This window comes from Pogona vitticeps, chromosome 1, assembly GCF_051106095.1.
Source record: "Pogona vitticeps strain Pit_001003342236 chromosome 1, PviZW2.1, whole genome shotgun sequence".
Taxonomy (NCBI): Eukaryota; Metazoa; Chordata; class Lepidosauria; order Squamata; family Agamidae; genus Pogona; species Pogona vitticeps.
In genome coordinates, this window is record NC_135783.1 from 146,813,371 (window position 1) to 146,838,136 (window position 24,766).

General features: G+C 41.1%; 1 protein-coding gene across 1 annotated transcript in view; it reads right to left on the reverse strand.

The window, feature by feature from the left end:
- Positions 1-24,766, reverse strand: part of CTNNA1 (catenin alpha 1) — an 88,992-nt gene that overhangs the window by 63,083 nt on the left and 1,143 nt on the right. Inside the window, exons 2-6 of the mRNA XM_020788057.3 lie at positions 10,880-10,986; positions 5,841-6,036; positions 3,919-4,085; positions 3,076-3,195; positions 762-1,028 (exon numbers count right to left, since the gene is read on the reverse strand). Of these exons, the coding sequence (XP_020643716.1) occupies positions 762-1,028; positions 3,076-3,195; positions 3,919-4,085; positions 5,841-6,036; positions 10,880-10,984 (855 nt within the window). The 5' untranslated portion in view covers positions 10,985-10,986. The remainder of the gene's footprint in view (positions 1-761; positions 1,029-3,075; positions 3,196-3,918; positions 4,086-5,840; positions 6,037-10,879; positions 10,987-24,766) is intronic.

The window sequence follows — 24,766 nt, forward strand, 5'->3', positions numbered from 1 at the left end:
CTGTGAAATCAATCACTCATAAAAAAAGAATAGATTGAAAAAAATGGATTTACAGAGACAAATTTGAAAAGCAAAAGACAAGACAATTACAAATGGTAGAATATGCAGTCTACCAGGAAACTCGATGAAACCAGGGTGGAGCCAAAAAGGTAAGAAAAAAACTGCAGGCAAACACTGAAAAACATTCACAAAGGATGAGGTAAATGGGTACCTAATAGTAAGCATTTACTTACATCAAGAAAAGGAAAAGAGACGATAATAGGCACTTTGCCTCTTAACTTAAATCAGGCAAAATTTGGGTCATATATATTCAACTCTTCTATAAAGATTATCATACTATAAGAAAATATATATATTCCCGCTTTCCAGTTACTTTTTGTATGAAACCATGTGCTGGACCTCACTATAAGAGCCTTGTCATAGATAATTTTCCATTTCAACATAATGCAGTAAGGAACATAGCTTATTGAGGCAAGATACTGGTCCGGCCATCCGTAAGTCTCCAAATGTTTTCATTAGACATGTCATAATTCGTTCTCGCACAGAGCCTCAAGTTTCTTAATAGAAACATGGTTTTGTTATCAGAGCCTCACAAAGTTACATTTTAAATTTGATATAGCTAATAATAACCAATTCAAATTAAACTGAAAGTATCGGAACCAGCCCCGTATAAGTCAAACAAATGGCTACCTATCATGCCTTCAGAGGTCTAAATGCTTCCAGGCAACTGCAAAAATCCAGATTGTAAAAATCCTACTTACATCAAAGTTGTTAAGTGCATAAGCCAATTCTCCACCACCACCCTGATGTTGGACAGAGTCATCAGAAGCTGTTGCTTGGGCTGCATTAGAGATTCCTGTGACTGCTTGCTGCAACTGCTTGTAGATCAAGTCCCTATTGGCTTTGTAAGCAGCTACATCTGGGTGCTGGAGACATGCTTGAGAAGCTGTGTAAAGTATAGGAATGTTTTTCTGAAGAATGCCTCTGGCTGCAGCCATCTGATCACGGTGGCCAATGTCTTTTAACTCCTGCAGACAATATTTCAAACAGCAATATTCTTTGTTTAGAGATAAAAACAATATAATTTATCATGTTCATCCTGTCATAATGAAAAAGCACTGCACGTTGCTACCTCTGAGTAAGTATAGTGCAGCATGAGTCAGGAGATGTAACAACCCCATAGACTTCCAAATGCAATGAAAGTGCGACCACAGAGTCCCAAACATTCAGCCTTCATTAACAGAAATTATGATAGATATTCTAATCACTCTATTGTATGGGAAAGGAAGTATGAGCAAAAGCAGCTTAGTCAGATGCCACTCAAACAAGTATTTCATTTACATGATTACAAAGCTTGATATGTCCACTTCTCTATAAAGGTTCACAAAAGTTATTCCTAGGTCATGACACCTAACCAGTCAGTCAGAATTCTGCAGTAAGATCCTTGAAATCTACATAAGTATAATTAACTGAAGTATGCCATTTACTCAGATTTGTGCCAGTAATATAATTTATTCCCATTCTGATAGGATTTTAAAGAAGAATGGGAGCTAAGCCTATCAGCAGTCCCCAACCTTTTTGGGGCTGCAGACCAGCTGGGGGGAGCGAGCGCCATGTGGGGGGGCATGTGACATGCCCCCTGTGCAAGCCTGACACCCCCACCCCGCAGGTGCAACACACCTAACGTGGGCATATCCACAGCCCAGTTCCGCCAAGCTCACGAACTGGCACCAGGCCGCGGACCGGGGGTTGATAACCCCTGACCTAGCATATTTCTCTTTTTTCTTTTTTGTCATCTTGGATTCTATTGTTAATTTGTGTCTTATTCTTATTACATCTATATTTTCATAGTTTTTTTTATATTTTGTGTAAACCACCCAGAGTAGACATGTTCTAGATGGCCGGTATATAAGTTTAGATAAATAATTAATACTTTGTTTTTATTTATTCTTTTGACAGGAAGGGAGAGTGACTTAATTTTTTCCCAATATTTTTCTAATAGTTTTAAGTGACGATTAATGGCTCCAAAGAATTGGAGGACCTATGCAAAATCCAATACAATTCCCTTTCTATATCAGATCTGTCCTTGGTTCCTGGCTGCAGGTTTTTTCTCCTCACAATTTTCAGCTGGTCTTTTAAAACAATGTTAGGCAAAAGGTTGACTGGGATCTACCAAAAAATCTGTGGCTGGTCTGCAGTAAATCAGCAAGGATTTCTGGCTCCTATTTAAAACAACAAAAGAACCATTTATTCTACATCTATAATGTGAAAAAAAATTTTGAGAGGAATCAGGGCTGAATATTTTTAAACAGAAGGATCAAGAGCTCAATTTTTCAGTACAATACTAAACATAGATCCTTAATTCACAATTACTTCATTCCAAACAAATGTTTTGCACAAGTTTGCAAAAAGTGAATTTCTGCATTCTAGGAAAAAGACAAAGGCCGTGTTACCCTTAAATGTGCCAAGGGTTTCCCTTTCCCTTATATCTGAGGGAGAGACAGCAGATTCATGTTATGAATTCATCATAATTTACCTGAACAACTCTCAATAATACATACCTATAAGTTACATTGGCAGAGTAGTATAGGGGAAAAATACTCATGACAGATAAGAACCAATTTCTAAAAGTAGGATGCAGGTAATCTCACATCCCCAAGTTCATTTTTCTTCCTAACTTTCTATAGCACAGGAGATCTTTGCATCTTCTGTTTCTTTTCAGATACTGTATATCCTTTACCTGATCAAGTTGTAGCCTCTGTATGAAACTAGCTACATCCTCCCACACCAACTTCTCCTGCAATATTAATCTTCTATGACATAACCTAGGAAGAAGGTGCTGAATTGACTGAGCACTTTGTCCAGGTTTCTTACAGCTGATAACTTCTACTTTGTTCAAAATGAAAGGCTCCTATTATCCACACACATAAGTTTGGGGCATCCTGTTACAAGGTAGTAAATTGTTACTATTTGACTATTTTGACTGCAATAGTTTATGGATTATACATTGTCAAATATTATGCCAGTACATAAGCAATCAACCACATGTGTGAAAATATGCAAATGGTTACTAACCTGCTGCCTCTTGCCTGCCATTATATTAAGCTTATCCACTTCTGGTTTAAGAGCTTTATACTGTATTCCTAGATCTTGTTCAGTACCAGCATTTCTTAATTTTAGGATGCCTTCTTCTACCTAAAGGATTAAATCAGATTTTAAATAGTACAGGCTATGTAACATTTCAATATGTACTCTAAAAACACATCAACAGTAATTTTTAAGACCAGAGCAGTGAAGCAATGGAAATGTGTTGTTGCCCCGACCCCTAACTTACACAGACATGCACCTTGGTTTAGAGGTAGGCATTGGGAATACTTTATGAACCTCTTTAAATGGCATTAGCATTCTAGACTAGCTTCATGGACCAAGAACATTCATCCAAAGTCTGTAATGGAATGGTAACAGAATTGTTCTTGTGTACAATAATGGTCAAACAAACAGTCCAAAGAAACCCCGAACATGAAGGACATTAAGGCAGCAGTCATAAGTCAGTAAAACCCTGCACTCATTTCTAGAAAGCTATTCTGCATGCCTTCAGTAATATATACCAGGAGTGGTCAACACATGGCTTCATGTCCCCTAACCATTTCATGTGTCCCTGCTGCCAATGCTAACAAACTGCCACTTTCACCCTATTCTGACCTTTAAAAAAATCTCCCCTACATTGAAAACAAGGTCTGTAAGGAATGTATAAAAGTTGCTTGAATGACGGTTACTTAAAAAAAAACTTTTTCTGTCGCCTCACCACTAAATGTTATGAATGTGGTTCTTGATATTTTTTGTGAAGTCGCAATAAAGCCCAACAGATGTTCATCACACACAGCAGAGACAGAAAGCTACATATTTATCGGTACTTACAACTTTGAGTTGAACAAGCAGCTTGTACACATCTGCCATATCAGCCAAAATAAGCAGCCGGGTAACTGCTGACAGGAGAGCACGGGCTGCCCTCACCATGTTCCCTCTTTTCACAGAAGAACATGGGTCATCAGCAAATTCTCCAGACGCACTCTTCATCAAGTCGCCTATGCACACAAAGTGGGCAAGGAAGTAATTAAAATGTTTCAGTTGTCAAAATCACTATATAAAGTGTAGTTTATACTTCGCGTAGTACAGCCAATAACAAAATCAAGTTGCGTAGGTGCATTTGGAGTCAACATTAAAATAGCCAGAACAAGTCTAAGGATTGGCTTATTACTGCTTAAAAGTAAGAGCTCTTTAAAAATATAGAACTGTACTGCCATATTTCAAAATGAAAAAAGGCTTATATCACTTCACTTCAGTCAGAATAAACACACCTCCTATATAAAAACCGACTCTCACATTGTGAAAAACTGACAATATTATACACTGATTTTTTTTACAGAATGTATAAAGACATTTTAGTTAAAGGACAGGGTAAGATCATCCAGTTCAATACCATGCAGTAAAAGCTAGAATGATCAAGATCACCATGGAGGGAAAAAAAAGAAATCTCTTTTACTTTAACAACCAGTATTTTGTAGATGTCACTTAATGAAGACAGAATCAACATTTACTAGGGACCCTGCATCAGTCACTCTGTCTTGACTTAACTTACCTGTAAGGGTATTAAAACCGTGTGCTGCAGGTGACAAAACTACACATACAGTGGTGTCTCGCATAGCGAGGTTAATCCGTTCCGGATTAACCTTCGCTATGCTGAAGCATCGTTGAACGGGGCAGGGATTTCCATTGGAACGCATTAAACATGGTTTAATGCGTTCCAAATGGGCCAAATACTCACCGTTCAGCGAAGCTTCGTAATGGCCGGCAGCCATTTTCGCGCCCTCGCCTCGCTTAACGAGGGCGCGAAAACGCTGCGCGCGGCCATTTTGGGCCATTTCCGGGCTTCCGGCGGCCATTTTGGCCGCCGAAAAGCTGATCGTCGGGCTTTGTTTTGCGAAGATCGGTAAGCGAAACGCTTACCGGTCTTCGCAAAGCGAATTGTGCCCTATTAGAAAAACGTTAAGCGATCGCATTAGCGATCCGAAAAAACGGATCACTATGTGATTTCGTCGTTATGCGGTGCGCTCGTTAAGCGAGGCACCACTGTACATGTTGAACAAATCAGGCAAAATCGAAACAACAACAAAAAAGGACAAAAAAGAAGACAAAAACATGTGGCACCTAAAAAAACTAACTACTCTGTTTTATTGTGAGCTTTTGCGGACACGGCCACTTCATCAGACATATGGAAACAGAAAGAAATGTTGGATGAAATATCAGTTTCACAAATAGAAAATTCTAAATATTCACAGGTTGTAGGAATCTTAAGTGTGAAGTACATCTACATGCAGTAATTTATGGCACTATTGTGTCAGGGAGACAGAGAACAGATACCAGGCCTTAGCAAGGATGAAGGAGAAGAGAGATGTGTCTGTGAAAGCTCACATTAAAATACAATAGTCTTTAAGGTGCCACATGTTTTTGTCTACTCTTTGATTTTGCCCTTTTACTGTTTGATTTTGTTTCTTTGGATTTTGCCTGATATGCTTGCACAGACTAACACAGCTCCCTTTTCCAAAACTAGGTTGAAAAATGATGATTAAAATGGATACAGTATTTACATACATAAAATCAATCACTTTTTCATAACAAAGCAAGTTAACATGCTAAAGACATTCAGACTCTCTTCCTTTAAATGTATGCATTGGGAGATTACTGTGGTAGGTTACCTAACTTTCCTGAACCAATTCACAAGCACTGAAGAGAAGGCAGTCACAACAATGCAGGTCCCATCATAAGCCTAATATGCATACCTTGTTTACGGACATCTTCCACAGCTGCTACCAGCTCTTCTTTAAGAAACTGGCTCTCTTTTGCAATTTTGTCCCCCTTCTCTAAGAAGTTTTCTGTTGCTTGCTCTACTGATGCAGCTAGAACATGTGCTTTTTTAGATCGACCTCTTTTTTTGTTGGAAGGACCCTTATTACTGGTATTGACCAGTGTTGTAACCTGAAAATGAGAATCATATGGCATATATTTTTGGCAACAATCTCTGACAATTTTAAAAACTCTTAATACTGTTCCAAATGAACTATTTAACAGCTAGAACAGATCACAATAGCAAGCCACACCTGCTATTAGTAAGTAATTTCAGCAAAGAACTTATGAATTTCAGAAGTCAATATTTAAAAAACAACCTCCTGGAAACTGCAAAACATTCTTGCTTAATCTGCACATTCTAATTTTGCTTTTGATTAGAAACTGGTTTTATGGATCTAACAAAATTCACCAACAAAAAAAAATCTTATAAAAGTTTGAAAAAGTTTAAAATCACACATTCTAAACTTTTATTAAATTATTTTATTTTTAAATTACTAGAGATAGGGTAGGGAATACAACGGGTGAAGGGAAGTGGAAGGGATGGAAAAAGGGTTTTGAGGATAGGAGAACACAAAATATACAATCACCTAATCTATTCATATTACAAATTCTAAACTTTTGAATGTTTGAAAAAAAATTTGAATCACACATTGCGCACATCAAGGATTAACACAGCTGAAACTGTAACTGTAGACCAGCAATACAGCCTTTCTGAAGAAGGAAATCAGGATTCGTATAAAATACTGTTCAACAGATTACAGCAGTGGGTCCCAAACTTTTTTGATCTGTGACTCCCTTGGCTCCATCCTGAAGCCTTCCTGGAGCACAAAAAGGGCACTGCTGCCGTCTATGCCTCTTCCTCTGTGCAGGCGGGAATCTGGAGACAGTGGCATGGCTCACCCCAGGGTCTGTGTCTGGGCACTGGCAGGGTGTTGGGCATGATTCTGGCCAGCACACAGAGAGACCCACTGACAAAGGATGAGAGGATTCCACAGTGACCCTGGTTGGGTTTGGTGCACACTTTGGAAACCACTGGGTTACTCTTATCTTTCCTTATATCTTCAAAGCTATCTTCGCTTTTGCATCCTGATACTGAACCACCTTACTGTACAGGTTGTAGATTACCTGTTAAAGCCAGACACTAATTTTTTAAAAAAAATCTTGTCTTGTATCTGATTGGGCTTTTTATTACAATACTTTAATAGCATATTTCCCAATTTCACGTTGCTTCTTTCAAAAAACTGCTCAATACTGGTTTTCTTTATACTTTCCAACAGAAAGTTTCTTCTCCTGCTGCTGCTGCATGTCTGAATTCTCAACTATCCATCCTATAGAAACAATTTTATGAATCATATTTAATAGTACATGAGATAGTCTTCTATTTGTACACCCAGTCTTCCTCTAAGTAGCTCAGGGTGACATTTGTGGGACTGTCCCACTTTATCTTAACAATTCTGTGAGACAGGTTAGGCAGAGATAGCTGCTTGCCCAAGGCCACCAAGAAGGGTGGAATAATGTAGTTTCCCATTTATATTCTAAAGTATTTTCTGTGCAGAAATGCAAAAAGAATGTTAGTGTATTTCTGTGGAAAAAATGAACCACATAGAAAATGGCTGATTTGAGATCGAGAAAATACTTTTCCACTTCTAGAAAGTATTTTATCTACCAATAGTATTTTTTGCTTTGTAAAGCCGCAACAGATTTGCGATCGTCGTCATTTAGTCGTTTAGTCGTGTCCGACTCTTCGTGACCCCATGGACCAGAGCACGCCAGGCCCTCCTATCTTCCACGGCCTCTCGGAGTTGTGTCAAATTCATGTTGGTTGCTTCGCAGACACTGTCCAGCCATCTCATCCTCGGTCATCCCCTTCTTCTCTTGCCATCACACTTTCCTAACATCAAGGTTTTTTCCAAGGAATCTTTTCTTCTCATGAGATGGCCAAAGTACTGGAGCCTCAGCTTCAGGATCTGTCCTTCCAGTGAGCACTAAGGGTTGATTTCCTTTAGAATTGACAGGTTTGTTCTCCTTGCAGTCCAGGGGATTTTCAAGAGCCTTCTCCAGCACCACAATTCAAAAGCATCAATTCTTCGGCGGTCAGCTTTCTTTATGGTCCAGCTCTCACTTCCATACATCACTACAGGGAAAACCATAGCTTTGACTATTTGGACTTTTGTTGGCAAGGTGATGTCTCTGCTTTTTAAGATGCTGTCAAGATTTGTCATCGTTTTCCTCCCAAGAAGCAGGCGTCTTTTAATTTCGTGGCTGCTGTCTCCATCTGCAGTTATCAGGGAGCCCAGGAAAATAAAATCTGTCACTGCCTCCATGTCTTCCCCTTCTATTTCCCAGGAGGTGATGGGACCAGTGGCCATGATCTTAGTTTTTTTGATGTTGAGTTTCAGCCCGTTTTTTGCACTCTCCTCTTTCACCCTCATTACAAGGTTCCTTAATTCCTCCTCACTTTCTGCCATCAGAGTGGTATCATCTGCATATCGGAGGTTGTTGATATTTCTTCCGGCAATCTTAATTCCAGCTTGGGATTCCTCCAGTCTAGCCTTTCGCATGATGTGTTCTGCATATAAGTTAAATAAGCTGGGGGACAATATACAGCCTTGTCGTACTCCTTTCCCAATTTTGAACCAATCAGTTGTTCCATATCCAGTTCTAACTGTTGATTCCTGTCCCACATATAGGTTTCTCAGGAGATAGATAAGGTGGTCAGGCACTCCCATTTCTTTAAGAACTTGCCATAGTTTGCTGTGGTCCACACAGTCAAAGGCTTTTTCATAGTCAATGAAGCAGAAGTAGATATTTTTCTAGTACTCCCTGGCTTTCTCCATAATCCAGCGCAAGTTAGCAATTTGGTCTCTAGTTCCTCTGCCTCTTCAGAATCCAGCTTGTACTTCTGGGAGTTCTCGGTCCACATACTGCTGAAGCCTACCTTGCAGGACTTTGAGCATAGCCTTGCTAGTGTGTGAAATGATTGCAATTGTACGGTAGTTGGAGCACTCTTTGGCACTGCCTTTCTTTGGGATTGGGATGTAGACTGATCTTTTCCGATCCTCTGGCCACTGTTGGGTTTTCCAAACTTGCTGGCATATTGAATGTAGCACCTTAACAGCATCTTTCAAGATTTTAAATAGTTCAACTGGAATGCCATCACCTCCGCTGGCCTTGTTGTTAGCCAGGCTTTCTAAGGCCCACTTGACTTCACTCTCCAGGATGTCTGGCTCAAGGTCAGCAACTACATTGTCTGGGTTGTCCGGGATATCCAAATCTTTCTGATATAATTTCTCTGGGTATTCTTGCCACCTCTTCTTGATGTCTTCTGCTTCTGTTAGGTCCCTCCCATTTTTGTCCTTTATCATGTCCATCTTTGCGCAAAATGTTCCTCTAATATCTCCAATTTTCCTGAACAGATCTCTGGTTTTTCCTTTTCTGTTATTTTCCTCTATTTCTTTGCATTGTTCATTTAAGAAGGCCCTCTTGTCTCTCCTTGCTATTCTTTGGAAGTCTGCATTCAATTTTCTGTAACTTTCCCTATCTCCCTTGCATTTTGCTTCCCTTCTCCTCTCTGCTATTTCTAAGGCCTCGTTGGACAGCCACTTTGCTTTCTTGCATTTCCTTTTCTTTGGGATGTTTTTTGTTGCTGCCTCCTGGACAATGTTACAAGCCTCTATCCAAAGTTCTTCAGGCACTCTGTCCACCAAATCTAGTTCCTTAAATCTGTTTTTTACTTCCACTGTGTATTCATAAGGGATTTGGTTTAGATTATACCTGAGTGGCCCAGTGGGTTTTCCTACTCTCTTCAGTCTAAGCTTGAATTTTGCTATGAGAAGCTGATGATCAGAGCCACAGTCAGCTCCAGTTCTTGTTTTTGCTGACTGTATAGAGCTTCTCCATCTTTGGCTGCAGAGAATATAATCAATCTGATTTCGATATTGCTCATCTTGTGATTTCCATGTATAGAGTCGCCTCTTGTGTTGTTGGAAAAGAGTGTTTGTGATGACCAGCTTATTCTCTTGACAAAACTCTATTAGCCTTTGTCCTGCTTCGTTCTGAACTCCAAGGCCAAACTTCCCTGTTGTTCCTTTTATCTCTTGGCTCCCTACTTTAGCATTCCAGTCCCCTAGAATGAGAAGAACATCTTTCTTTGGTGTCAGTTCTAGAAGGTGTTGTAATTCTTCTTAAAATTGTTCAATTTCACTCTCCTCAGCAATGGTGGTTGGTGCATAAACTTGGTTATTGTGATGTTGAAAGGTCTGCCTTGGATTCGTATTGACATCATTCTATCATTTTTGAGATTGTATCCCGTTACAGCTTTTCCCACTCTTTTGTTGACTATCAGGGCCACTCCATTCCTTCTATGGGATTCTTGCCCACAACAGTAGATATGATAATCATCTGAGCTGAATTCACCCATTCCTGTCCATTTTAGTTCACGGATGCCCAGGATGTCGATGTTTATTCTTGCCATCTCCTGTTTGACCACATCCAGCTTCCCAAGGTTCATAGATCTTACATTCCAGGTTCCTACGCATATATATTACATATTATATATGTAATAGATATATATGTAGTAGATATATTACATATTTTGATTTTTCACCTCTGCACACTTGCAAGTACATTTTTACTAACACAATTGACTTCAAACTTGAATTTGTTAAAAAAATCAATTGAAAATTTTATGCATTTTTAAAATTATTGCCTTTACTCACTGCAGCCCCAAGTAAACTTCACAGGGGAGCAAATATTTCACCTTTGATTTCCTAATGCTCTGCATTTATGTTCTATATACAAAAAGGAAAAAAGAAAAAAACATGTGCAGATGACATCATTCTGAATTTGCCACAGAATGTGTTTTCACTTTGAAAAGCACAACACAGGTACAAATGACTAAAGCAATCGCTTACCAGGAGAGGACTGAAGACAAAACATTACAGAAAGGACTATCACATGTACTTAGTGTTACCTGTGTAACAAGAGGTTCTAGTAGCCTTTCAACTGCCAGTGTCCTTATCTCCAGGCTTTTAGGATCCCATTTGAAGTTAACATTTCCTGCATTAATGGAAGACATTTCTAGAAAGAAAAAGAGAATTTGGTAATTACACTCTTACCATTATTTTCAGTGCAACATAACCCTATGACTGTCTGATTAGATGGCTCAGTGCATTTAACAGTTCTTACTTCAAAATAAGTGCCCATAAATCAGATGTACTGGATAAATGCATAGCATCCTGATAGAAATGATACCCAGTATGATGCAGTGACAAGAGTGGCTGACTAAGATTCAGAAGACCTGGGTTTGAATCCCTATTGAGCCATGAAAATTCACTGGGAGTGTGGAACTGTTAAGGTAAAGGTAAAGGTTCCCCTTGACCATTTTTGTCCAGTCGCGTTCGACTCTAGGGGGCAGTGCTCATCCCCGTTTCCAAGCCATAGAGCCAGCGTTTGTCCGAAAACAATCTTCCGTGGTCACATGGCCAGTGCGACTTAGACACGGAACGTTGTTACCTTCCCACTGAAGTGGTTCCTATTGATCTACTCGCATTTACATGCTTTCGAACCGCTAGGTTGGCGGGAGCTGGGACAAGCGACAGGAGCTCACTCCGTCGCGTGGATTCGATCTTATGACTGCTTGGTCTTTTGACCCTGCAGCACAGGCTTCTGCGGTTTAGCCCGCAGCGCCACCACGTCCCTGTCGGAACTGTTAAGACCACTTCTTAAACTGTATATTTACCATGAAACCCCATTAGGGTCATTATAAGTTGGTTCTGACTTGATGGCACACAACGACAGACAGAAAAACACAAATTGCAAGCAATACTTTCTGAGATCTCTTTTACAAAGATGTTAAAAGTCAGACACCCTGTCTTTTTTATATGTGAATACCCTGGGCACAAACTAGGGCAGATTACTCCCATTACTAATGTTTTTCTGCAAAAAACAGAGAGCCACATTTCTCAACAGGAAATTAGATCCGGAGTTTCAGTCTGTTTTTCTTATTTGCTGCCAACTAGCAAAATGAGACATACGTCTCCTATATATTCACTCCTTTTCCTATCAGCCCCAATCCTGTCTTTTCAGCCTCTCACATCAGGTACGTCAATTATATTAAAAACACACCCAAATTTGTGTCATGAGTCCCAACCCATGAAGGGCAATGAGTAATATGACTGCAGGGAGCAGAAAGTAAAGACAATAGTGAAATACACAGGTTCACAGGGGTGAGGGGATAGCTCTAATGAAACTATAGGATGAAGCTTTCCAATCATACTACGTATTTACCTGTTACAATGAAAAAAAAAATCAGCATTATAACTCCACTTTTGTTCAAAGTTGGTAAAATGCCATGATCTCAAACTGCTTCATACCAAGTTACAAGGATGTCAAATTTCAGTCCTTAAAAGCACTCATGCCAGCACTTCACAAAAAAGAGAGGGCTCAACCCAATTATGAAAGGTGTGAGTGTGGCTAAGGGAACTCTACAATCTTGCATAAAGAGCCACATGTACTTTTAATGTGAGAGGTTCTTTTGACAAACTTACAAGATGACTATTTGACAAATGCTTAATTCCCATTTGTAACCCAAAGTAGCCTCCCTCTAATCACAAGCAGTCTGAAAATATACAGAACTTTTAGTCTTTTTAAAAACTTTTCATCGGTATGTCAAATAATACACTAAATTGCAAGTCATTAGGAACACCCAACAACAGACATCACCAAAATCTTTTTCCTAATTTAGAGCCAACTGTCTTAGAAAATACCACTATTGTATTTATTTATTTATTTATTTATTTGATTTGATTTGATTTGTACCCTGCATATCTGGACTGCCAGACCATTTCAGTACTTGGAACTATGTTGCTCTTCGGCCTCATGTCTTACCGAAAAAATATATTTGATTTATGGAACCAGGCAACCCGCATCTCCACTATGATCAATGTAGAGTTCCAGTTTCCTCTCAGAAAGCTAATGGAATAAGGTTGTATCAGAGGGGAAAACTGCCTTTCAAGAAACATTTCTTAAGCTATAGCTATTAAAATGAGAATGTGAGTGTGACAAACCCAGACCTACTGGGATATGTCACACAGTTACACTAAGCTGCCACCAACCATTCCCTATAAGAAGTCACACAGACCAGGGATGGATTTTTAAACAATAAAAAGAATAAGGTTTATTTAAATACACACAGGGAAAAATAAACAATCAGGTGAATAAGATAAAGTAACGTGGCTTATTCTCACTCATACATACACACAGTTTGGTTCACACAGAACCCTTAACTTAAAGCACAGACCCTGAACCTATCAGTTCTGGCTAACCAACAGACACCTGAACCTATCAGGTTGGTACTCTGACACACAGAAGTACCCTGTCTGACACACAGACTCCCACAACAGCTTCTTCTTCCCAGCTGCTGCTTCGTCACATCCCAGTGTCTCTCAGCATCTCTCAGTATCACACACGCTCCACATATATATACAGTACAGCCCCTCCTCCTGATGTCCCGCCTTCCACTCCCCATAGGATGGAACTTTCCCTCCAAACCCATGACAGACAGGTAACATCAGTGCTGTATGTAACACCTCCCCTCTTTATAAGTTGTTTTGTAGGGGGAAAGCTAACGTGCTTTTCACCAAAAAACAACCTTGATAAAACACACAACAACATTTATACATACCATATTATACTTACTTATACTTACATTCTAAGTTAACCATAGCAAATAGGCATTTAAACATTTACCATATACATTACATCAATTTACCTTTATTCATACAAACCAAATTCAAAAAACAGGTACATTTAACTTTTGTCATCATTATATACACATAGTCCATGTTCTTTCGCCGTCTTCAATCTTCAGGTCTTCTTGATAAGGCGTCAGCAACACAGTTCACTGACCCTCTGACCACCTTCACTTCAAAGTCATAGTCCTGTAGGTTTAAAGCCCACCTCATAAGTTTGCTATTGTGGGTTCTCATTGTCTTTAACCATTGCAATGGTGAATGGTCAGTACACAGAATAAAATGTCTTCCCCAGATGTAAGGCTTGGCCTTCTGGATCGCGTAGACTATGGCCAAACACTCCTTCTCCACGGTTGCCAAATGTCTCTCACCTTTTTGAAGTTTCCTACTCAGGTAGGACACTGGATGCTGGTCACCATTCTCATCCTCCTGGCATAGAACTGCTCCTACCCCGCTGTTAGACGCATCTGTGTAGATGATGAACTCCCGGTCAAAGTCTGGAGCACGCAGGACAGGATAGTTGATTAACGCCTCCTTCAACCTCTGGAACGCCGCCTCACAGTCGCTGGTCCACGGGATGCGGTCATCAGCCTTCTTCCTCGTCAGATCGGTCAGCGGAGCCGCAATCTCGCTAAACCTCGGGATGAACTTTCTGTAGTAGCCCACCAACCCAAGAAATGATTTGACCTTTTTCTTGGTGTTGGGTCTAGGCCAATCACGAACAGCTTCTATTTTGGCCTCCAGGGGTTTTATCACTCCTCCCCCTACCATGTGACCCAAGTATTTTATTTCTGGGCTACCCAGCTGACACTTGCTGGCCTTTACTGTTAGCCCTGCTGCACTTAACCTCTGCAGCACTAACTCTAGGTGTATCAGGTGATCTTCCCAGGTATTACTGAAGATCCCTATGTCGTCAATGTAGGCCACTGTAAAGTCACTGAGCCCTGCCAAGGTCTGGTCCATCAGCCTTTGGAATGTGGCTGGTGCATTTCTGAGACCAAAGCTCAGGACTCGAAACTCATAGAGACCAAAAGGGCTGCAAAAGGCAGTCTTTTCTTGATCCCTGGGATCAATTCTTAATTGCCAATATCCCTTTACCAGGTCCAATGATGAGATGAACCGACAACCCCCTATGGTTTCAATCAGGTTGTCTAGCCTGGGCATTGGGTAGGCATCAGGAGTGGTTACACGGTTTAATTTCCTGTAATCGACACAAAACCTAATGCTCCCATCAGGCTTGTCCACAAGGACTATCGGAGAGGACCAAGGGCTAGAAGAGGGGACGATTATGTTCTCCCTAAGCATCTCGTCCAGCTCCTTCCGCACCTTGTCCCTATAGGGTCCCGTTACTCGGTATGGGGATACTGCCTGCGGGGGTGCATCCCCTGTGTGGATCCGATGCATCACTCCCTTCACTATCCCCGGCTTGTTGGAAAACACCTGTTGATATTTACTAAGCAGCATTTTTAGTTCTTGCTGCTGGTCTTGGGTGAGTGCAGGACTGATCTTTACCTCCTCTGGGTTGTATTTTACTTCCCCTCTACCCTCCCAGAAGGGTAATTCAGCTTCCTCACTCTCAGCTGCTTTTATCGCGAATAAAACCCTCTGTTCCCCTCTGTAGTAGGGTTTTAGGGCATTCACATGAACCACCCTCCTTGCCTGGTTCTCCTCCTGCTCTATAAGGTAGTTCAGGTCTGACATCTTGGAAATGACCCTATATGGTCCTGCCCATTTGAGCTGCAGTTTGTTCTCTCTGCAGGGCCTAAGCCAAAGCACTTCCTCCCCTGGGTCAAAGTGCCTCTCTCTAGCTTTGTGGTCATACCATGTTTTCTGTCTGACCTTCTGAGCTTGCAGGTTTTCTGCTGCCAGCTCTAGATTTCTCCTTAGGTCATTCATCAAGGTGTCTATGTAAGTCACAACGTCTTGTGGGTCATCCTGGGTGATCTGCTCCCAATTTTGTTTGATCAAATCAAGGGGCCCTTTCACCCCTAAGTGTGCAGCAAACATGTCAGAGTGACCCCTTTGTAAAATCATGGGGCGATACTTTTCAGGTACCACCAGCTGACTTCTGATCCCATCTCCCCCTTTTGAGACATTCCTCAGGGTTTCTCTATATAAAATCCCCTTTTTCTCCAGAAATCTCACTGGGGTTTCAGGTGTTAGCTGGGCGTCAGTCACCTGTTCAAAACACTTTTGGAGAGTGGCGTCTGCCTTTTGCTCCTGTCCAAATCTGCTGTCTGTGGTCAAGGTTTCCACCACAGCTTCTGAACTCCCCTCTGCTTCCGTCTCTGGCTCATCATTACCCCCCTGAACTGTCCCTGTGGTGGCTTGTGAGCGTGTAATCACTAGCACCCGTTTCACATGTTCAGCCAGGTCATTTCCCACGAGCACGGCTGCTGGCAGAGTCGATGAAATCGCTAGCCGCCAAGCTCCCCTCCAGCCTTGAAAGTTGACAGGTACCTCTGCTACTGGCAGAGAGATTACCTGCCCCTCAATCCCTGCCACCTTCATGCTCTCATTTGGGATTATAAACTCCCTAGGAATAATATCTGGATGGCACAGGGTTACCTGGGAACAAGTGTCCCGCAGCCCCCTATACTGACGGTCAAATATTCCTACGTCCACCCCGGCTGTCTCAAACAACTGAGAATCTGTTTTCACCAGCAAGCAGCGTTTTACCTCCACAAGAGGACCATTTTCCTCAGCCTGATCAGCAGAGGTAGCTGTTCCAGACTGAGTAGCCATGGCAACCGGCTCCCTCAGTGACACTGAGTCTTGCTCTCTCTGGACACAGAACACAGCTTTTGGCTTGGTTCCACTAGAATTCTGAGGCACCATTCCTTTTAGCTGCTTTAATTTCTCACACTCTGAGATTAGATGACCCTTTCCCTGACAGAAATAGCATTTTCTGGTGTATTTTGATTCTCTCTCATCTTGTTTTGGTTTTCCCTCCAAAATCTGAGGTCTTAGTTTCATGTCTGAGGGCTTCCCTTCACCATGGGCCCCTCCCCCTTGCTGGCTTTTCCCTGGTCCCTGAGAGTACTTGCTGTAGGTTTCTTTGGGTTTACCTACAGATTTCCCCTCACCCAAGGGCTTTCTTATTTGGGAAATAAAATCTGCGATCTCTGCGGCTGCTGCCACAGACTTCGGTTTCCTTTCCCTCACCTGGAATTTCAATTCCCCCTGCAGGACTGAATAGAACTGTTCCAGTGCTATTAAGTCTTTAAGCTGCTCATAGGTCTCTGTTCCCTCCTGCGATAGCCATTTCTCAAGCAGCCTCACCAATTGGGCCCCCACTTGGGTAAAAGTCTGCTCTGGCTTCTTGGTGAGGGACCTGAATCTTTGTCTCAGCTGCTCTGCATTTATCCCATGTCTGGCAAACACCAGTTTTTTAAACTCTGCAAAATCTTTCATCAGTTCCTCAGGCATCTCGGCATAAACCTCAGCCAGGCTACCACTGATTAAAGATCGCATGATGGTCATTTTCTCAGTTTCCCTCACTGAGAAGTCCACAAACGCTCTTTCCACTAAGGAAAAGAACACCTCAGGACAATCTCCCTTGTGGTACACAGGGAATTTCTTCAGGTCAGCTTTAGACAGTTGGCCTCCCTCAGAATCCCTATTGTTATTATTGTTCTGGTTCATCATTTCCAATTTTCTTAATTCAAACGCCATTCTTTCTTTTTCCAGAGCAATTTTCTCTCTCTCCATTCTTTCTTCCCTCTCCATTCTCTCTCTCTCTCTCTCTAATTCAAATTGCCGCTGTTTCTCTCTTTCCCTTTCCTCCATTTCCCTCACCCTCAGTTCATGCTGTTGGGCTATGAGTATTTTTCTAAGTTCTGGGTTCTGCTCTCCTGTGCTGTCACCTTGCACTGAGCCAAATTCCTCCTCAGAACCTTGGTCAATTTGGGGGTCTTTCACTTCACTCATTTCGGCCATCTGGCTTCGAGTCAAGGGCATAATCCCCCCTCAGAACAGGCTGCTTTAAAAAGTCAAGCCTCAGAATAAAACGACCACTTTTTTCCTTCTTGCCTCAGAACCAGCTTTCCCTAGACTGCTGTTCTTCAGCACTAAACTTGCAACAGTATCGAGTCAGAGCCTACCCCCCTCTGCTGGGCCTCTCAGCTGGCAAGCTAGCTCACTGTTACTACGCAGTTTTGCCTCAGCTTTTTCCCGCCAAAACTAGGCTGCCTCAGAGCACCTTAATCTAAGTCTCCCCAGTTGGCACGTTCTTCTACTAGCGCACCTCCCCGTGAGGTACACCTAGAAGATTACCTACGCGCCTCAGACTGTCCCTGACTAGACCCCCCTTGCTCTGGGCACACTTGCCAAGGCTTTGCTGGACCGCTGGACAACTGGACCAGTCGTATCCCACACGCTGGACACCAATCAATGTGACAAACCCAGACCTACTGGGATATGTCACACAGTTACACTAAGCTGCCACCAACCATTCCCTATAAGAAGTCACACAGACCAGGGATGGATTTTTAAACAATAAAAAGAATAAGGTTTATTTAAATACACACAGGGAAAAATAAACAATCAGGTGAATAAGATAAAGTAACGTGGCTTATTCTCACTCATACATACACACAGTTTGGTTCACACAGAACCCTTAACTTAAAGCACAGACCCTGAACCTATCAGTTCTGGCTAACCAACAGACACCTGAACCTATCAGGTTGGTACTCTGACACACAGAAGTACCCTGTCTGACACACAGACTCCCACAACAGCTTCTTCTTCCCAGCTGCTGCTTCGTCACATCCCAGTGTCTCTCAGCATCTCTCAGTATCACACACGCTCCACATATATATACAGTACAGCCCCTCCTCCTGATGTCCCGCCTTCCACTCCCCATAGGATGGAACTTTCCCTCCAAACCCATGACAGACAGGTAACATCAGTGCTGTATGTAACAGTGAGAAACACCTGTGATACCACGAGAGAGCTGTTAGACTAGCTTCATTCTGGAAAGCAAATTTTCATTTAAGTGGCTTCTTGGCTTAACAGCTAAAGGTAAGCTCTAAAATCCAACAAGAGTCCTCAAAATAGATTTTGATCACGAAAAGTTTATTTGCCACAACCACACCTTATTTCTATTTTTTGTTTGCTACCGAGCACTTGGTTCATACAAACTGCAGGAAATATCCAAGGTAGGATACTGCTTGGAAGTTCAAATGAATTGATCTCTGCAATTGTCTTCTCATTCTCATACTCTTTTACTTCTGTCTTCTCACTTTTCCACAAATAAGATAGAATCCCCCCAATGATATTTAAAGCCCCTTAGTATGTTTCTCTTATTTCTTTGGGTGATCTTTTCTTTAACTGTCCACTCTGTTCCCCTCAAGTCTTCTCCTTGCATTTCCAAAGCAAATTAAATTATCATTACGTTGTTCACAGAAAGTTGATCAAACAGTAAAACAAACATTAACTTATTGACATTTAAATAGGTGAAAGTGAATCAGCAAACTAGAATATGTTTCACACATTTCTCAATGAAATGAGGGTATGGTATCAGCCAAAGAAAACAATTGTTGCTGAACAGGAATAGCTATGTGATGATATCATTCCACTCAACAGCTTCAAGCTTTTGTTCTTCTAGGCCACTTTCATTCCAACCACAGCCAGTACAGAAAAACAAGCTTGGATACTGAACAGAGCAATGCATCAGTTTGGCAGAAGGCCTGGATGACAATTGAATGACTGCCTTGATGGACGTATTGTACTTGTCTGGTAAATCACATATCAGACTCTCTGAAGAACTTCGATTAAAAACAACGCACAAACTAGATGAAGTCCTCAACAATAAAGAATACAACACATTCCTTTTCAATGTTGCTTATCTTGAGAATGACATTTCAGCCAAGAGCCCTGAATGGAATAAATGGCAAATGACTTCAAATGACTTCACAGGGGAAGGTGGAAAAGAGAATGGAAGAGAGACCAATACACCCTTATACTGCTTTGTGATAGTCACCTATCACAGCACTTTATAGTTTACAAATGCTTCCTGTCTGCATCTGTGATGAGGAAAAGATCTCCAAGTGAACAATATACAATGACTCATACCTGCTATACCAATGTTTAAGATAGAAATCCTAAGCATGCATAATGAACAAACTCCAAACGAAGTTAGTGAGATCTGTATGCAAGTTAATGCTGTACTTAATTACTGCTTTCAAGAGCACTCTGGCTAGATGCACATAACACAAGCTAGGGCATTCTACATGCTAGCATGTTTCAGTTCCAAGGTGCTGATTCCTGCTGCCCAACCACACCCACTGGAAGAACAACTAAAACAAAGACCACAGGTTTGTTTACCATAATATGAGAATACAGTATGGGAGCAGCTGGCATTCTCCCTTCAGCAAGCCAGGGACATAATGCAAGTTCTGTTATTGATAGTTTCTCTATCTTGTTGGGATAGATAGAATGCCAGAAGGCAAGCTCTACATCAGGTTCACGTATCATGAGCAAAAAGAGGGTGGGGATGGAAATGGGAATGAGACACTGTTGGAAAAATCTTGGTAGCTGGTTGGCTTGGTAGCTTATTACTGTAGTTTGGTAGCTTATTAGGTCAATCAAAACTGAAACAAAAAGTATGCTAGCTTCAAGATTCATTTCTCTTCATCAGGAAATATATTACAAAAGTGAGTGGAGTGATGGAAAGGAAGCCTTATTTAAGGATGACCTCTGTGAAATTCAGCACCTCACCTCTCTGCCCCCTGTGCAGTCTATTTAACACAACACAGAAACATCAAGGACTTAAAATCAAGCCTTTCTTCCCTCCTACCTCTAATTTTTTAACATTTCATTGAAGAAGAGAATTTAATCCCAAAAGCTTGCAGGTTTTGGTGCCTTTTTTGGTTAGCTTAATAAAGGTGTCATCCCAGCACAATGTTCCTTCTAAGCTGTGTGGCTGCACAGCCAAGTCAGTGTTGTCACCCATTTGCTTCCAGTTGTGGCTAGAACCCTGTGCGAATGGGGCAGGGCCCCTGCCTAGCACCCTGGAAAATTAGAGAATGTTGTTTACAACATTTTCTAACCCCAGGGAGAAAAAGAAAGAAAGAAAAACAAACAAGAGAAGGTTGACATGATACATAGCTTCCCATGCCAAATTGTTTCATAGTCCAAGCACCTTGGCCCTACAGGTACAGTACTTCTTGGGACCTGTGGATTTACTCTTGCTTCAGACCCAAAAGAAGTAATTGGGAGACAGCACAGAGACTCTCCTATTATACTTTACTTTATTTATATGGCTCCATATTGCATGAATCATCCTTGATCCACCCCCCCACCAAGTATCTACACACAAGTAAATCAAATGTGAATAAAATATATTGCCCTGTAAATAAAATATGCTTAGACTTGGTCTGTCATCTCTTTCCAAAACCTCATACACTAGGTCCCACACAGATCCAATATTGCAGAGGGGAAGAAAAGAAACTGGAGACACAGAGAAAAGCATGTCCACACTTGCTGACTACCATCCAACTGAAATTTACATTACTGTCTATACAGTAAGAATCACAGATCTGGTGCTCGCCACTGCCCCAGTCTCAGAAAACAATAGTTCTATTTAACACAGATTCTTGTGGATCCTCATGATTCAGTGCAACAGTGCTGCACACCACTGATCTTGATAAAATATATGCTTATAAATGTGATTTGCATATAGACTTATTGATACCTTGTATAAGTTGAAAAGATTCATAAAGATTTGTAACTTTGATACTCTTTTAACATGGTAGCAGTGCCTAGATGTTAATTTCCCCCACTGGAGACAACAATGCAATCTGGTTGGTTGGGGGAGGGAATCTCTTGTAAAAATCATGTACATTCACAATGATCTATTTTTTATTTATTAGATCTTGCCATTTTATGACTGGCTACACCTTCACAGAAGCCATTTTATACTGATGCTTCAAACAGTTTAAGTTACAAATATACCAATGGGTTCAAAAAGATTGGGAAAGCCTGCAACACAACATTACTTACACATGGATCAAACCCATTACACTTTAGTAGTACATATAGAGAATGACCACATGTTTGAGATATATGTGTCCTTCCCATGCAAGCATTTTCTATCTTAGGTTGCTATGGATGACAACATAGAATCCAGCGAATATTATCCATTCAAACCACTTTGTATTTCCTCCTTACAGTTTGCTGAAGCAGTGTGGGATTCAGGTACAGTACACATAAATCTATTCCTCACAAACACAGTTCCATTTGACTCTACTTGATTTGCTGTAAGTAGTAACTTAACACATTCTATCAAAGTCAAAGGTACAATAATCTTTGATCTCCTGAACTCCTGAGTGAATTTCTACTCAACAGAAGTTTACTCAAAGTTTCACATTCCTTCCACATTTTTATACTGTGTCCTCCCCCTGTTGTCTCTCTGTATTAAATTATACAATGCAAGCTTTGTAGGTAAAGAAACCTGTCCTCTTATAGTTGATGAGACTGCCATGCACACCGATGACACAACAGCACTGTTCATTATTGAAAAGAGAGAATAAATTACAGTATCTATCTAAAATTGTATCTAATATTCCAGGTAGAGAAGCTAGGACAGAACACATTAAGCCTGAAATCAGATGTCACCTGGAAGGTCTCTTCCTGTCAAATCACATGTTCTTATTTTCAAAACACTTGCATCTCTCACCAATCCACTGGTTCTGTACATTGCACAGGAACAGATAATCCACGGACACAAGTATTAATACAATTTCATGAATGTATATGTAACTCAGTGGTTTAGGTCTCTGGCAACTGAACCAGAGGTTGGGAGTTCAATTCCCCACTGTGCCTCCTTGACAGGGGCTAGACTCTACGATCTGTAGGGTCTCTTCCAGCTCTGCAGTTCTATGATTATTATTATTAAGCTTCACATTTCTACAAAGAGATATTCTACTACATAAGCAAAATAACATTTAGATCACTTATTTGGTTTACTTTCTTCTAAAACAGTATCAAGGATCTGCAAAACTATGGCTGTAATCCAGCAGTAAATCACAGCTTAAGCAGGGCCACTGAATCAGAGGGAATCTGGTGAGTCAATTCCAATGGGCCTACTTTAGTTGCAATTTACTACTGGGTTCTAGACATTAGGTTTAAAAGTTAGTACCATTCTTATTACAAATTATTTTTTAAAAATGTACTATGTGATAAAAAATTTTAGCAACTTTTTATATGTGCTTCTGTCCCCTTTTTGCCAATGTAATTGAAGCATAAAGGCAACCTTGAAATTAAACTTTTGAGTTTCAGCCCAGCAATACAATAAAACGGCACTCTTTTGTCACACACACTGTATAATAAGAGTTCTGGGGAATAAAATATAAGAAGTGTGCAAATAGCAACTGGAATTTAAAGTTTCTTTCAGTATAGTTCTGTGTTTATACTTTGTTGTGGTTTAGTCGTTAAGTCGTGTCCGACTCTTCGTAACTCCATGGACCAGGGCACGCCAGGCCCTCCTGTCTTCATGTTTATACTACTGGACCACAACTTTTGATTGGCCTTGGCCATGAAGAGAGAAAAGTCTCTTTTTTTATTATCAGCTTTGGTACCTTGGGTCAAATAAAGAACAAGGAGTTTTTCTGGCTCTTTTCATACACAAGAACCAAAGAACTGGCCACTTAGCCCAGATGTTTTCTTGGACATGGTGTCAAGGGAGTTCCCTTTTCTCCTCCAGAACAGGAAAAGATCAGAAAAGAAGCTTCTTGGCTTGCTTCTGTAGGACCAAAGCAACTCAGTACCATAATACTCAGAATACCTTGCTTCCAACCACTCAAAGGAGGGAAGAGAAAAATTGTCTGTCCCCTGCCTTCTTTAACTCCAAAGCCATGAAGGCTTAGCCTATCACCACTGCAGTGGTGATCTTCCTACAGAGAGAGCAAACAGGGAGGCTTTCCTATATCGCAGGCCCGGCTACCTTGAATACTACTACAGAGGGCCCCTGACATTTGAGAGTCAGGTCTTGGAGACACAGCAGTTGTGATGTAACAAAGCTTCAAATCCCACAGTGCATGCATGGAAGGTTCCCCACTCTTCCCAGCACCTCTTTCAGCTCCCTGCTGGCTCTTCCAAGCAACATCTTCTACCCACTTGACCCTGCTCTTCTAATGCTCCCTACACAGCCCTTCAGATTCCAGCCAATTTACCTAGAGAACACTGCAGTGCTGTTAAGCCAAAACATCAACCTACTTATTTCATAGGAGCTTTACAAACTGTCACTAAGTTGTGTAAAATGTTAACAAAAGCAGTCACTTCTGTATCTGGACCAGAACAAATTCTGTATAGTTTAAGTCACCACTGAACCTTTTGTGCCTATTCTCCATCAAGACACTGTTGTAGGTATGTATAAAGTGATAATCTTGTTCTCAGGATGACAGCAGGAAATCCTCCAAATGAACATGTACAGATTATTCTGTAAGCACTCAACGTAATACCTAACAGTCACTCTCTCCTCTCCACAAAATATGAACATATGCTATTTGCAGCACAGATGCTTATAGCTCAACAATGGAAATCATCCTGCCCATTAGAAAGAGACAGATTGGATTTATGAAACTATGGGATGTTTTGATAACAGATAAATTAACACTGACAAACATGAACTAAATTAAGATAACAATTTTTATGGCAGATTGATAACACAAGATCTGAAAAAATGATACTGAGACTATTAAATCATATCTATATTACAAAACTCCCCAACAGCTATTTCGTAGTAACTATCTCCATTTAAGTTACAATCAGACAGATCTAAAACCTTTGATAGGGATAGAGGACTTTGTTGCGCTCCACAGTTCTGGTTGACAGAACTGTGGAGTTTTAAAAGCCTTTTAAAGCCAGGTGTAACGCGTTTCCTTGATTTAACCGTGAGCCCATTTCAAAAAATAAAAAAATCCTTCTCTCCTAGTCAGAGCAGGCCTCCCGAAGAGACTTTCTGCAAAAGTTGATCTTAACTTGGAGGACGGGCGGAAAGGCCCAGGTCCCGCCTTACCCCCACTGAAAGTTTTGTGTTGTTCGCAAGGAAAAGGAAAAGAGGCGCGGCGGCGCAGGAGCCAACCGCCCCCCCCACACTGTCCCTT